Source organism: Lepisosteus oculatus, chromosome 6, assembly GCF_040954835.1.
Source record: "Lepisosteus oculatus isolate fLepOcu1 chromosome 6, fLepOcu1.hap2, whole genome shotgun sequence".
Taxonomy (NCBI): domain Eukaryota; kingdom Metazoa; phylum Chordata; class Actinopteri; order Semionotiformes; family Lepisosteidae; genus Lepisosteus; species Lepisosteus oculatus.
The window spans coordinates 23,785,490-23,798,868 of NC_090701.1; the positions used below are offsets into that span (position 1 = coordinate 23,785,490).

Consider the following 13,379-nt stretch of genomic DNA (forward strand, 5'->3'; position numbering starts at 1 on the left):
AACCTCCTCGTACTGTTCTGGTTCCGACTTTGGTTTTTCCCCTTTTACTACGTCTATTGGATTACGGCTCGGCTTCGGTTGCTTTCTTCTAGTTTGGTTCTCTGGCTTCCCTTGGATTCTCGGCTCTCCCCTTCGTCTACGGTTTTGGATTACGGTTTGGCTTTGGCTACTCTCTCTCGGTTTGGATCACTGGCTTCCCTTGGACTCTCGGCTCTCTCCTTCGGCTACGGTATTAGGATCACGACTCATCTCTGTCGGCTCCCGCAAGTGGGTTCACTACTTGGTTTCGGTTTCACTGACCGAATCCGTAACACCACCAACATCATATTTTCCACCTGGTGTGTCTATTTAGAAATGAGAGAGGTCTTTGATAGCATCTAGTGGCAGGTCGACTGCTTTAGCAGTCCTTTCCAAGACTGGCCAGTCAAAGACATACTGTGTTATCTGATCCTTTGGGGAGAGTAGTGACTCTCTGTAGCATCCAAATGAGTTAGCTGGACCAAATTAATTTTTCTAATTTGTAACCTTTCTTACAATCTTAAGTAGTGAGCATAGTAAATGTACAGCATACCTCCGACTGGAATGGGGGAACTAACTTGTATAAAACTCTGTGTGCATTTTAAACCACACCTCATAAACTCATTCTCTTAGCTTTGCGTCACTATAAACTAAAGAACGGTATATAGAATATAGGCCAATGGAGACTTCTAAAGTTTAAGAGAAAGAAGTCTTTGTTGTAGATTATTGGTGAAGACATGTTAGACAACTATAATAAATAATATGTGTCATACGTTATAAGCTAATTAGCAAGATGAGCTAGCAACTTAGAGTTTTTGGAAATTCAAATGTCCACAAATTTGAGATTTGCATGCCTTTTAATTCTTTAATTTGATCATAGAATTTAATACATTATGATATATTGCAGGATTTTTTTAATTTTGCATTTCACATTTCGATATTAGAGCTTTATCGAATTCACATGTAATTCAAATGTATTAGTACATGCTAAGGTAGGGTCTGATACAATAACAAGTGTATGCTGTGAGCAGTTTGTATTGAGTTTAGTAACACTCCTGCGCACTATTTCTAAATAAAAGCCTTTCCATGGATCTTCTCCTGAGGTAGTCAGCATTAGATGCTGCAGTTCAGTGGAGACAGAGTAAATTAGTTAGGACATCAGGAATCTGGAAAAAAAACACTCTGCGGAAAAAAAAACATTACACATCTATCGAGATTAGAAATTCTGAGACATTTTAACGTTCCACTTTAAATTTGTATTTGTTAAGCTTTCTAAAACAGGGTTATTCATTATTACTTTCAAGTAAAGTTTGTTATCCATTTCACATATTAATGTAGTAGTATTATCCAGATGTAACCAACACATTGGAGTACGGTAAATTAACTCTGTTAACACACATATTATATGTATGATATAGAAAAGTATTAGACTTAAAAAAGGCTTAAGGTGTAAGATGTGTAAGTCTAGAAAACCATTACATTTTATCAAGGTATTTAAATTGTTTCTTCCATATGTTGCATGCTAAGGGTTTAATCAGAATAATAATTGTAAAGTAATGATTGGAAAGGAAGGATTGCTTTTTTTTAATTGTGAATCAGTGTTTATTAAGCTCCATCTAAATTCCCTATCAAAAATGCCTTGAATGAGGGTGATATTATTAAAACAGCATATGTTTCCTCATAGCATCTAAAAGACAAATGAAGCATTGTAAAATTTATAGCTTTTCATTTTTATCAACAAAGTCATGTCATGAGTTTGCTAGATCAGCTTTTTGTAAATACTGTAGTAATGCACTTAAAAAGTTACACAAAAGCCAATATTCTCGTCAAGTCTTCCCACTTCAGTCAGGAAGAAGCAGAAAGCTTTCCTTGGTGACATCTGTGACACACCATTCTGAAGGTTCAAGAAATAAGTCTTTGTTGTAGTTTATTGTTCAAGATATGTTAGACAACTATTATAAATATTCTTTATAATAATATTTTATAACAATATTTTATAATAATTTAAAATGTATTATTTAAATTATACGCTCATTATTATCTTATTTGAATTATCTGCTTTTCGTGGGACTTAAATAGGAATGGTATAGCATTATGAGCTAAAAACTGATTTTTATACCCCTATCCTGGACATTTAGAAAAATAAAATTTAAAGAACAGAAAAAACATTCTGTCCTTTCTTAAATATGCCAACTTCTGATAATTCAATTCAGTGCACTGTATACTGACATATACACACTTAAGATAATTTTTAACAACACATATCACTTGAATTACTTTCTCCAGCCTAGATCCTCGAATATGCTTTTGTCTAGGTTTTCCACTACTTCAGGTTTAATGGTGTGTGTTTCTTTTCTTTCTTTTTAGCTTTACCCTTTTTCAAAATGTGAAAGTCCACTTCTAATTACATTAAGAATTGTTACAAAGGTCTGTTGTCAATTAATCTTTAAACTTGGATCAGGAAGTTTGCATTAGGATAAATTATTTATCTTTCACTTTCCCAGAAGTCAGGCCATAGTTATTTCCCATTTGGCATTTTATTGGTACCTTGGCTGTATGACTCCAGCCAGTCTTGTCTGTGAATGTCATTCCTGAAAAGCTCTGTTTTCCCTTTGGCCCTTCCTAAACAAATTCTGTGTGCAAATGTGAAGAGCATTTTGATCAAGTGGCTCAGTCTGTGCATCCTCTCAGGACTAGAGATGTTGAAAAAAAAACATCACTAAGAAGAAAACAGCAGCATGCCCCAGAAAAAAAAACAGTGAAATGAAAAGTAAAAAAAGGCTTTTACGACAATATATCTTTTATCCAACTTCATTGGAAATGGAAGAACTAAACAACGCAACAGAACAGTGCTTTCTCTTTAGCGGGAGACATATTTTCACAGACATTTGTTCTGTCCAGACGTTCAATACAGCTGAAAAACAGTGCATTAATTCAATGACCATTCAACCAGGGAAGAAGCTTCACCCTGAACTGAACTGAGAACTGGGTCTGGCTAATTTAACACAAAGCTGAAGCTTTTTTCTTACTTTTATATGGGAAATTCAGTAACTTGTGTCTTTGAAAGTTGTGTCTTTGAATTTGGTATGGGGTAACCTGCTTATTCCTGATGTTTGAATGGAAAACTACAGTACTTTAGAATTAAAAGATATACAGTACAGTAGTTCATCCTGTCGTGGGCTATGGGATGCAGGAATCTAACCTAGTAGATACGAGCCTAAGGCAGGATTACACCCTGGTATCTACTGTACACACGTGCATCTTCATTTCTGAAGATGTACCAGAACATAGACACAAAAGGTGTTCCCATTTTCAGTTTTTGCAATATGCTAAGGAATCTTCTGGAGGGAATGTTCTGAAAACCTAAAAGAATGGCAAAAAAAAAGTTTTATTAACAAACTAAAAACTGATGATTACGTCTTGTTGGAGCACACGGCTGGGTGAGCATCATGGACTAAATGGACTAAAGTGAGCAAGGGTTTCTCCACCTTTCCATGCAACCTTTAGTACCTGCTAGGTGTCTTTAAAGCTTGCAGCATTGTCAGAGATGTGCAATTAATAAGTAATAATAATTGACAAATAAGTAATAAGTAAACACCATAGTCAGATTCTTTTGGCAAAGATATTGTCAATACAGTAAACTATGTTGCATGCAGTAATAGTGATAGAAATTTAGATTGAAAGACTTTGAATATCTACAGTATAGTAACCACAAGAAGTACTGTTTTTACTTTAGTCTATATTATCTGTACATATATTTTTTGTAATATTGTAACACAAAAATAAGAGGACCAATGTACTAGTGAGCTACTTTATTCAACATGCTTGATGCATGCTTTATCATGAAGATATCTTAAAGGCTTATTTGCATTTTATAGTCAGTTATTAACTATGGTCACCTGAAAAGCATTGCATGAACTATGTTATCATTAAATGTCAAAATAAGCTATATTAAGTGAAGAAAACACCTTAATGTACTGTATTCAAAATAACAATTCATTTCACTACATATTCATTAAATTGTACATTTAATGTACATTTTTTGCAGCGCCATCTTTTGTGAAATATCAAGTCAAAAGTATGGGGTGGTTACTATGTGGTTTAATATATTCCAGGTTGTTATTCTGGTTGTTTGTTAGCCAGCACAGATAGTGACAAGGATCATTTTGTGTGTTTCTTGGCTTGCAGTCACACTGTATTATTTGAAAATTGGTGCTTTTTAAAAAGCATTTTTTGACAGTAATAATAATATTGTTGTCAGCAGTAAAACAACAAACTGCACTACAGCACTGAAGCTCCTTAATAATCACATCCAATACATCTGTGACATACAAATATACTGTTTATTGCCTTCATACACTCCTCCAACTGACTTCATTCTTTTGTAATTTTATGCAGAGAGTGAATCTGTCCTTTGATTTTCCATTTTATGGGCATTTCCTGCGTGAGATCACCGTGGCGACCGGTGGTAAGTGAACATCAATCCAATGCTCATAATTTTTTACATTTTACAGTGCTGGTTAAACTGTGTTTGCCAATAAAAAGAGGGTAGTAGATGTTTAAAGGGGGTAACAGTATTGGTGCTGACTGGACAATTTCATGAAGCAGGTTTATTCAATAACTTCTACAATGCAGCATCTAAAATATATTAAGTCACTTGAGTAAAATATGGTTCCAAAGCTGTTATTTGGCATTTACCACAGTACAAATCCGTAGCAGCCACTGACTTTAATGACTTTGAAGACTATATAAAAAGCAGCCAAGGAAGAATACATGTAAGAAACTTTATACTCTATCCATCTTAAAGTTGTCCTTTGGCAGCAGTGTGGAGGAGTGGTTTGGGTTCTAGGTTCTAGAAAGTTGTGGGTTCAAATCCCAGGTGAGTCACCACTGTTTTCCCCTAGAGAAGGGTATTTCACCCAAATTACTCCTTGCTGTATAAATGGTTGCAAATGTAATTTGTGTGGGATAACAGTGCCAACCAAATACATATATGCTTTAGTTAAAGCTTTACTGTACTGTTTACTTCATGAAAATTAGTCAATTAATATTGATACACTTTCATTTTTTACATCTTGTTCACATGTAACTTTGTTTTATGAGAGGCTACCCTAATTTCCCTACTGAGGATACAGTATATCTCATTGTTCTCTTTGTAAAGGTAAGTGAACCAGGATACTTGGAAGCTTTCAAATAGTAATAAGAAAATTGGCATTCTGACAACTCACAATGTACAAGAAAATTTTTATTTCACTAAAAACATGTTTGTTTCTGATACAGCCCTCTAGATTTGTTATATTCTCTTCAACTGTTTTTATGTTAATTAACTAGTGTTTGACAGCCTATTCGGTAATGACACCACATTTACTCATGAGAGAAATTTTACTTTAACATAAAAAGCAGTTGTTGTCAAGAATAACTGGTTGCTTATTATAATAACTGCCCCTGTACAAAGAAATTGCCCTGCATCGAGAACAGAGATGTTCTGGGCTGAGATTTACTGCAGGATTTGCTCCAATAACTTCATTCACTTAAGGTATGTCAGCCCCAAGGGCAATTTACCAGCAGAAAAAGTGTACATGTGAACAAGCTGATTTTTAAATCACTGTGCTCACAATGTTCAAGCAGAAGATACAGAGAACATTTTAAAATGAAAACATATAAAACAGCATTTTTTAATGGGTGCAATCAACCATAAGTTTCTTCATACCGAGAAGAATTAAAATGTTAAAGGTACTGCCTATTGAAGCTATAGATTTAAAAAATATATATATTTATTCTTATTATTTACCTTACCTTATTATTTATTATAGAAGCATGATGTAATCTTAATAGTGCAACATAAAAATTCACAAACTTTTAGGCTTGTTCTCAATTAAATGTTAATGTTTCTGTTTGCAAGTACTTTCAAATCCCAGCTGCTAGTTACCCACGATTACCTAAAACTAGACATGTCAAGGTGAAACCTAGTTATGGCAGGTAATGTTTTGCCCTTTTTGTAATACAGTTTAATTTTTAATATGTAAAAAACAGAAATATGTTTAATTCCACTAAAACCATTTTTTCAGTTGTACCTAATGTCTTCAGTTGTTTTGTTTTTTTCTAAAATGTGTAGTTGCTGACTACTCTTCACTTAATACTGCCCCTATTTAGAGTCTTTGCATTAGCACAGGGGAAGGAAGACTCAGTACATGTCTAGCACTGAAACATGTAATTGCCTGAGCTGTTTTACACAGTGCAAGCATCACAATGGCATACAGAAGAATGACCCTATTTGGAAAAGTGATACTCCCCTAACTGACAAGCTCACAGGTTGCCCTTGCGGGGTACCTCAAACACATTCAGCGAAATGGGCACAGAGTGAGTCGTGCACGGCCACTTGGGGGATCATTATTGAAGTGTCATAACCAGCCTTGAACAGGAGATGTAAAAGAGTCACAGTGAGTGCCTTTACTAGTTAAGCCTCATGATTGCTCCTTCCAATCAGTTTATAAGGGAGAAGAGCAAAATAGGGAGAAACAACAAGCCCAGTAGCCCTAGTTTATAACCATAAGTATAAGATGTGAGATTACTATGATATACAGTATTGCCAACAAAAGACTCTCGCTGTTGGTATAATAGAAGTAAATGTAATGCAAAATAGAAATCATGAATACATTAACACAGACATTAGCATACTGTAATTATCTGGTGTTTAGATAGCTTTATAATTGTTATCTGAAACATTTGGTAATTACAGTTATATTTAAAATATTTAAATAAAAGTTGGTGAGACTTTTCTGTCTTAGAAAGCCTTATTTGTAATTTCTGTGGAATAGTCTTTGGCTAACAGACTAGACATTATACACTCTGAGTGTTCTTGCCCAATTAAAAAATCTATTTTTCTTTCAAACACATTTAGTAAAAAAGGAGCATGAACAAAAGGTCAGTACAGTGTCTTAAGATAATGACATAAAATTTAAATCTTTGTCTCAGCTATAGCAATTACATTCAAACTTTGTTCATTGCCTTTCACAGTTTGTATGGAATACACTCACAATGACACATACTGTATGTGAAAGCTCTTTGCAATAGGGGAATATTGGATTGTACTGTACTTTTACACAGGACAAATCACAAGACTCCACTTTCATACATTAAATAAGTTGGTGTGTCAGAACTCTTATTGATATGCAAGATAAGGTACCATCGAGACCTTATGTGGCACCATGAAATGGGGTCCATTTAAAAAGCATGGAATATTAAGTGCAATACTTAATGTAGTTAATAGGAGGATGGAATGCTGCATCCTTCTCATTTGCCTTCACTTAGCAGCTAAGTCTGAGAGCACACATCTACAGATTCTGCAAGCACCTTAATCGAGTGGATATAAACCTTCCAGTTGCTGTAGCGGTGATGCAGAAAATCGGCAGAGGTGCTTTTCTGTGATAAGGCACCTTGGTCACTCTAAGGTATACTGAGGTTGCAGGCAATGTGAGGAGGAGTTATCAGCAGCTGGCAGATTGTGTAATTCAGCATTTCACTTCACTTCTTTCATTCATTGGTTCAAGTCAAATTGCAGGGTAAACTACTTTTGTTAATCACTTGTTCCTTGAATGCGAAAAATTAAATTGCATCAGTTTTGTTAATTCTGTTACTGTTTGATTTACTGTATATACTGTACAGATGCAGCCATTCGGAAAGCACGTCAAAACGCGTGTCTGCAGTAAGCAAAGTGCCGCTGTATGATTTGGTTTTGCCGAATTTAGCTTTTCACTGCCCAAAGAAGATCAATAGGTGGCACTTCTGGTGTGTTAGATGTAAGTGAAACAGTAGCTTCATTAAATCTGTTGCACTACTTCTTTAAATCCACATAATTTTGAATATTAATATGGAATCATGTAACTAAAGGGAAATTTTTGGTAGCTCAAAATAAAAATAACTTAAGCATAATAATGTTTCAAAATGTTATTAACAATATTAATTTAGGAATATCAATATATATTTGCAATGTAGTATATTGCTCGAAGTGGTGCATGATAAAATAAAAAATGAGGTACACAAAAGTATTCCCCTTCTTCATAAACATTTTCTGCATCAAATTCTTGCTCTCTCTCTCTTGCTGTCGTTTTTTGGAAAAGGTTTAAAATGCTCCTTTTAACTTGCATGTTTCAAATTAAAACAAAAAACAATATTTTGAACAAGCGAGTTTTGTTAAGTTATATAAGTATTTATAACTCCTAAAATATTTTATAATATGCTGTTATTCTAGTAATTTCATGCTGTCAGACTCCTCAACCTACTCCAAATCTGGAAACTTAGTTCTTTGCACAATCCTGTAAAGTAAATTGCACTATGCACATTGCACTTTATGTACCCTGTACCCTGTCAGAAATGTCAATGTCTACATTGTCTATAGCATTTGTTTGGCAGTCCCTTGTCTGTATTCACACTGTAGACCTGGAGAAAGATATTTCGTTCCTCTGTATACTTGTATACTGTATGGCTGGAATGACAAATGAACTTGAACTATTATAAGGATTCACTGCAAGGAGAACAATCAATTCTAATCAATAATAATTCTCATCAATTTCCCTTCCGGATCAATAAAGTCTTATCTATCTAAAGACTCTATGCATAACGGCAAAAGGGGTAACATGGAGGTTAGCCCAGGCTCAGGAGGTCAGACGATGTCGGGTACGAACCTATGCCCTCAGGCCGCGGAGGAGACGACCTGGTGCTCGGCGGGTCTCAAGACATCCGAACCCTCAATGCTGAGTGAGGAGGAAAGGGTGACCCGGAAATGTATAGACCCACATAAAGACACACCAGAAGGACAAGAAAAGCACAGGGAATCTAGGATCAGGACAGAGAAGGAGCGCCCTCTAGGTGTAGAGGGCGTAACATGCAGTTTCTGTGGTCAGAGATCATGGACATGAGGGGAGAATTTGCATGCTCTGAAAGTGATTTAAAGTTTAATCCCTTCAATTACTTTAATCATGTTATCCTGTGGTAATACAACTGTGAATTGTGAAAGTTCCATGTCTGGTCTTCTAAAAAATGTTTAAGTTAATGTCTAAGACAACATGTCTAAGTTGTCAAATGCTGATGGGGTGACATGGAGTTAGAAATTAAAAATATTTATACTAAATAGTTACCTGACCTTGAATATATATACTGTACACTCAACCCAGGGGTTTACTAGTAACCCAGTACTACCTAATATGTGCACTTACAGATCGTGGCTGAAAACCCACAGAGACATTTTGACATTGTGATCTGAGTCATATTTTTTCTAATCAGAAAGCTGTCACAGGACAGGCTTATCTACATTTTCATGCAAATTCCAGGTTCCAATGTGAAATTGGAATTGTAAATGGAATTCATACATTCATTTCCTTTGGCTTTGGGCTTTTGGTTGGAAAACTGATTCTATTGAGCTGTCCTCAGAGTGCTGTTTGCACATACATACTGTACATAAAAACTTCCCCATTGTCTGGGATAACACACAGGGGTACTGTCAATTTGGAAATCACCCCCTCAAGTTTAAAAACTGGAATGTCTTTAAGTCGCAGGGAAAAGATGCTAACTTGTGCAGACACACAAGGCGCATTTAATGAAACACAAACATATACAGTATATGGCTCAATAATGGTATTGCTGAAGGCTGTCATGCATTCCAGAAACAATAATAGTAGGTTCTCCTCAGCCTCTCCCAAGGTGTTCTGGGAATGTTCACCATTCTGCTCCAGGAATAAAAGGCTGTTAATCCAAAGACTCACATTCAATATGAATCTTATGCTGATAATGTTAAAAAGTTTGTTTGGATAAAACATGACAATTGTTATTTCTTGTTTTGTTTGGCAGTCTCAGGTGATGCACAATTTCAAACAATTCAGGCATTTATTTCCCCTTGAGAGGTGCTATACTTCAAAACTAAAGGAATCATACCACAAATCCACATCAGGTTATAGTTTAATCGAAAAAGTCAAATTTAATTGAAGGTGATTTCAGCTCAGTTTGGATTTAATTGAGTTACAGTGGAATTAAGGTGCTTGTTAGCAAAGGTTTGTACATCACAGTGGATAGTTACGACACAGTGTGAGCTTTGTCAATGGTCCACACCCTTCCTCTTTGGCATCAGAACAGGTGCATTGATCCCCACATCGAAGCAGAGTAAAAGTAATTACTACATTTGCATGTGAGACTCAAGTGAAAGCTATGAATATGATATTAAGGATTTTTATAAACATAAGCACATTTATAATGGATCTGTACTCTATTTCACAACTAAAACTAAAATCAATTCTTTCTTTTCATAGCAAAAGAGGGCCAATAATTAAGCCAATTAAATCAGTGGCGGCTCTTCTTTAATTAATGCTGCATTTTCTCTGCCATTGTATTTAAGCTAGTGGAAGAATCCTGAAACAACCTGAGGGAAATGAATAGGACTGTCTCATAGGAACAATGAAGAGCTTCTATTGCCAAATGCAGGCCAGGACTGAGCAAGACTCTCATGCCCTTAACACTTAATACTTCTGTTGGCTGCTGTTGATTGATATGTCACTATAGAAGAGAGTCATACTATACAACAGTACAATTCTTGCATGAATGGGCAAAAAAGCAATTGGCTTACAGGTGTCAGGGAATGGTGGAAATCTTAAAGTAGAATGGTTTAATGAAGTATTTTAATGTGATTTGATTGTAATGAACATTTGAAGTATAAAAGGGAAGTCTTTAGACATGTAATTTGCTGCAAATTAACATTCAAATGGTTGTTTTTCTAAAATTAATCAATAACCTCAGTAACCCATAATTAAATTCTTCACATTGCAGCTGATCACTATTGTGTGGACAGTTTGCGATAAATTCTATTTTAGACCCCAATGTCAATCATTAGTTGGCAGGCTGCCAAATTAGAGTATTTCATTGTTGTTAAGTCTTTTGAGACTTCTGTATATTGTCATGTTTAGTTGTACAGCTCCTGGGAGGTATTTGGAAGGTCTAACAGTTGAGATGCAGTTGAGCTGTCTGGCTGTAGCAGCCTGAACTGAGCAGAATGTGTAAGAGATGCATTTCCACACTGTTCTATAGGGACACAGCATAGATCTGAAGGTCTCAGATATCTGTTCTGAAAATCAGATGAAAGATAAAGGACAGGCAGTACGGTAATAGTAGCATGATCCTGTGAGTTTCATTACCACATTTTCTGTCTGCCTATTTTGTCTGCTGCTCTCTGCCTATTAGTCTAGTATGATCCTTTTACCATTCTCCTTGCTTTCCATTCAGACATGGTGAAAGTAAAGCTTACAGTTTTAAATGCCAATTTATTTGTACCACACAACTGTACACACAAATGAGTCGTTATGAAACCCATTAATCGCTCTGAGTTTTAATGATTAAGGCCTAACCTAAACAAAAAGGAGTATCAAATTCCCTTTTAAGAAACCCACATTCTCTTTAAACAAACATTCTCTTTAAGATCTGTTTGTATGTTTATGTAAAAGAAAAAATCATATACTAGGTTGGCGCAGTGGCGAAGTGGTTAAAATTGCTGCCTTGTGGCTCTGGGGCCCTGATTTCAATTCCAGACCTGGGGTGCTATCTGTGTGGAGCTTGCATGCTTTTCTCTGTGTTCACTTGGGTCCTTCCACAGTCCAAAAACTCATTGGTAAATTGGCTCCTGGTAAAATTGGCTGGACATGTCTGTGTCTGTTTTTGTGTGTGTGTGCTCTGTGATGGACTGGTGTCCCAACCATGGTGTACCCTGCCTTTCACCCATTGTTTGCCAGGGACAGGCTCCAGCTTTCCCATGACCCTGTATTGGATCAAGTAGATGGATGGATTGATGAATATATAAAAGACATTCTAAATAAAAGCTCATAGGTGCACATGCACTATGCAGAATAATTATCTCAAATAGTTTGATAATGTAATTGCCTGTTCCAAAATCTTATAACACTTTCTAACACCTATGTATTTTTGTTAAAGAAGATCTCAACACGTAACTAGAAAGCTGTGGGTTCAAATCACAGGTGAGACACTGCTGTACCTTTGAGCAAGGTATGGCTTCATCAGAATTGTTTTAGTAAAATACCCAGTCGTATAAATGGGTAAAAATGTAAGCTGCATTGTATAGAAGTGCCAGCCAGTTACACTTAATTAGTAGTTGGTGATAATTAATTTAAAGATCTTGAAGTTATTCAAAATAATAGCTTATCTAAGTTAATAGGAACTTAATAACGGCATGGCATTCCGAAGGAGTTTGTGATTTATGTTATCATGCAGTAAGAAAATGAAAGCCGTTTCATGAAAGACTTTTTTTTCCTAATTGAAATATTGCTGCTCCATCTCCTTCCTTACAAGCTTCCAGAAATCCAATAATTGCGTCATGTAAATTAATTTTAACTGTGCTCATTTGTGACTACCAATATATCAGATTTAAGAAAAAAAAATGCAAAGGGTCTATATTTAAAGTGATACTATTCTAGGGAATTTTAAAATGCATTATTTATTTCTAAAACTCTGTTATATTATTCCTTTTAAAGATTAGTTTTCTGTTGTGATATTGATTGTCTTCCACTAAGCTGTAATGAATTTAGAATTCATGGATTATGCAATTGGTAATTGCTTGAATTTCAATTTATGTTCCAAAATCATAAATCTCTGAGCAAATACATAAGTCATAAGTCATTCTGCCAGTGTAGTGGAGTAGCTCATTTGTAGTTAGCTCCTGTCTTAGAAACACTGTATTTTCTTAGTTTAAGCAAGTTCTGTAAAACCCTTGCCACAGTATTTGTGGAGATATTTGATATTTTCTTGTGTAACCATATTCATATGAACATATTCATATCCAGTGAACATTTTAAGTTAAATGCATCAGTTCATGTAACACTGGTATGTGGTTTGATTATTTACTGTATGTACAGTAAGAAGGCATTTAAAAAAATACATAGCAAGGTTTGTGCATGGTACTTGTATTAGAGAATCTGTTGACAACAATTTCTGCCATAACCGCAGTCTAATAAAACAGTAATTTAGGTAGTCACATATTTATCAGCTTGCTTTTAATACATGCAGTTGTCCAAATGGTGACATGAATGTAGGGGAAAATAGAATAATAAATGTCTTAATTTCTCTAATTGGCACATTAAACATTTTTCAAATTTGAAAATACTCAGGTGCATTTGGCTTTCGTTGCCTATAAAATACAAAAAAATAAATTTTAAGAAAGAAAAGGCAGATTTATTTTTGCTTTGCTACAGTACCTTTTCAGTATGGCTTTCAAAGCAGAAACTAGAAAGTAACATGAGAAGTTAATTGGAGGTGGTAGTAGTAGTGAGTAGTAAAACATTTGTAATATTTTAGCATTAATTAATTCC

General features: G+C 35.2%; 1 protein-coding gene across 1 annotated transcript in view; it reads left to right on the forward strand.

Moving 5' to 3' along the window:
* Positions 1–13,379, forward strand: part of plxdc2b (plexin domain containing 2b) — a 215,615-nt gene that overhangs the window by 131,785 nt on the left and 70,451 nt on the right. Inside the window, exon 4 of the mRNA XM_015354546.2 lies at positions 4,417–4,486. Coding sequence (XP_015210032.1) covers positions 4,417–4,486 — 70 coding nt within the window. The remainder of the gene's footprint in view (positions 1–4,416; positions 4,487–13,379) is intronic.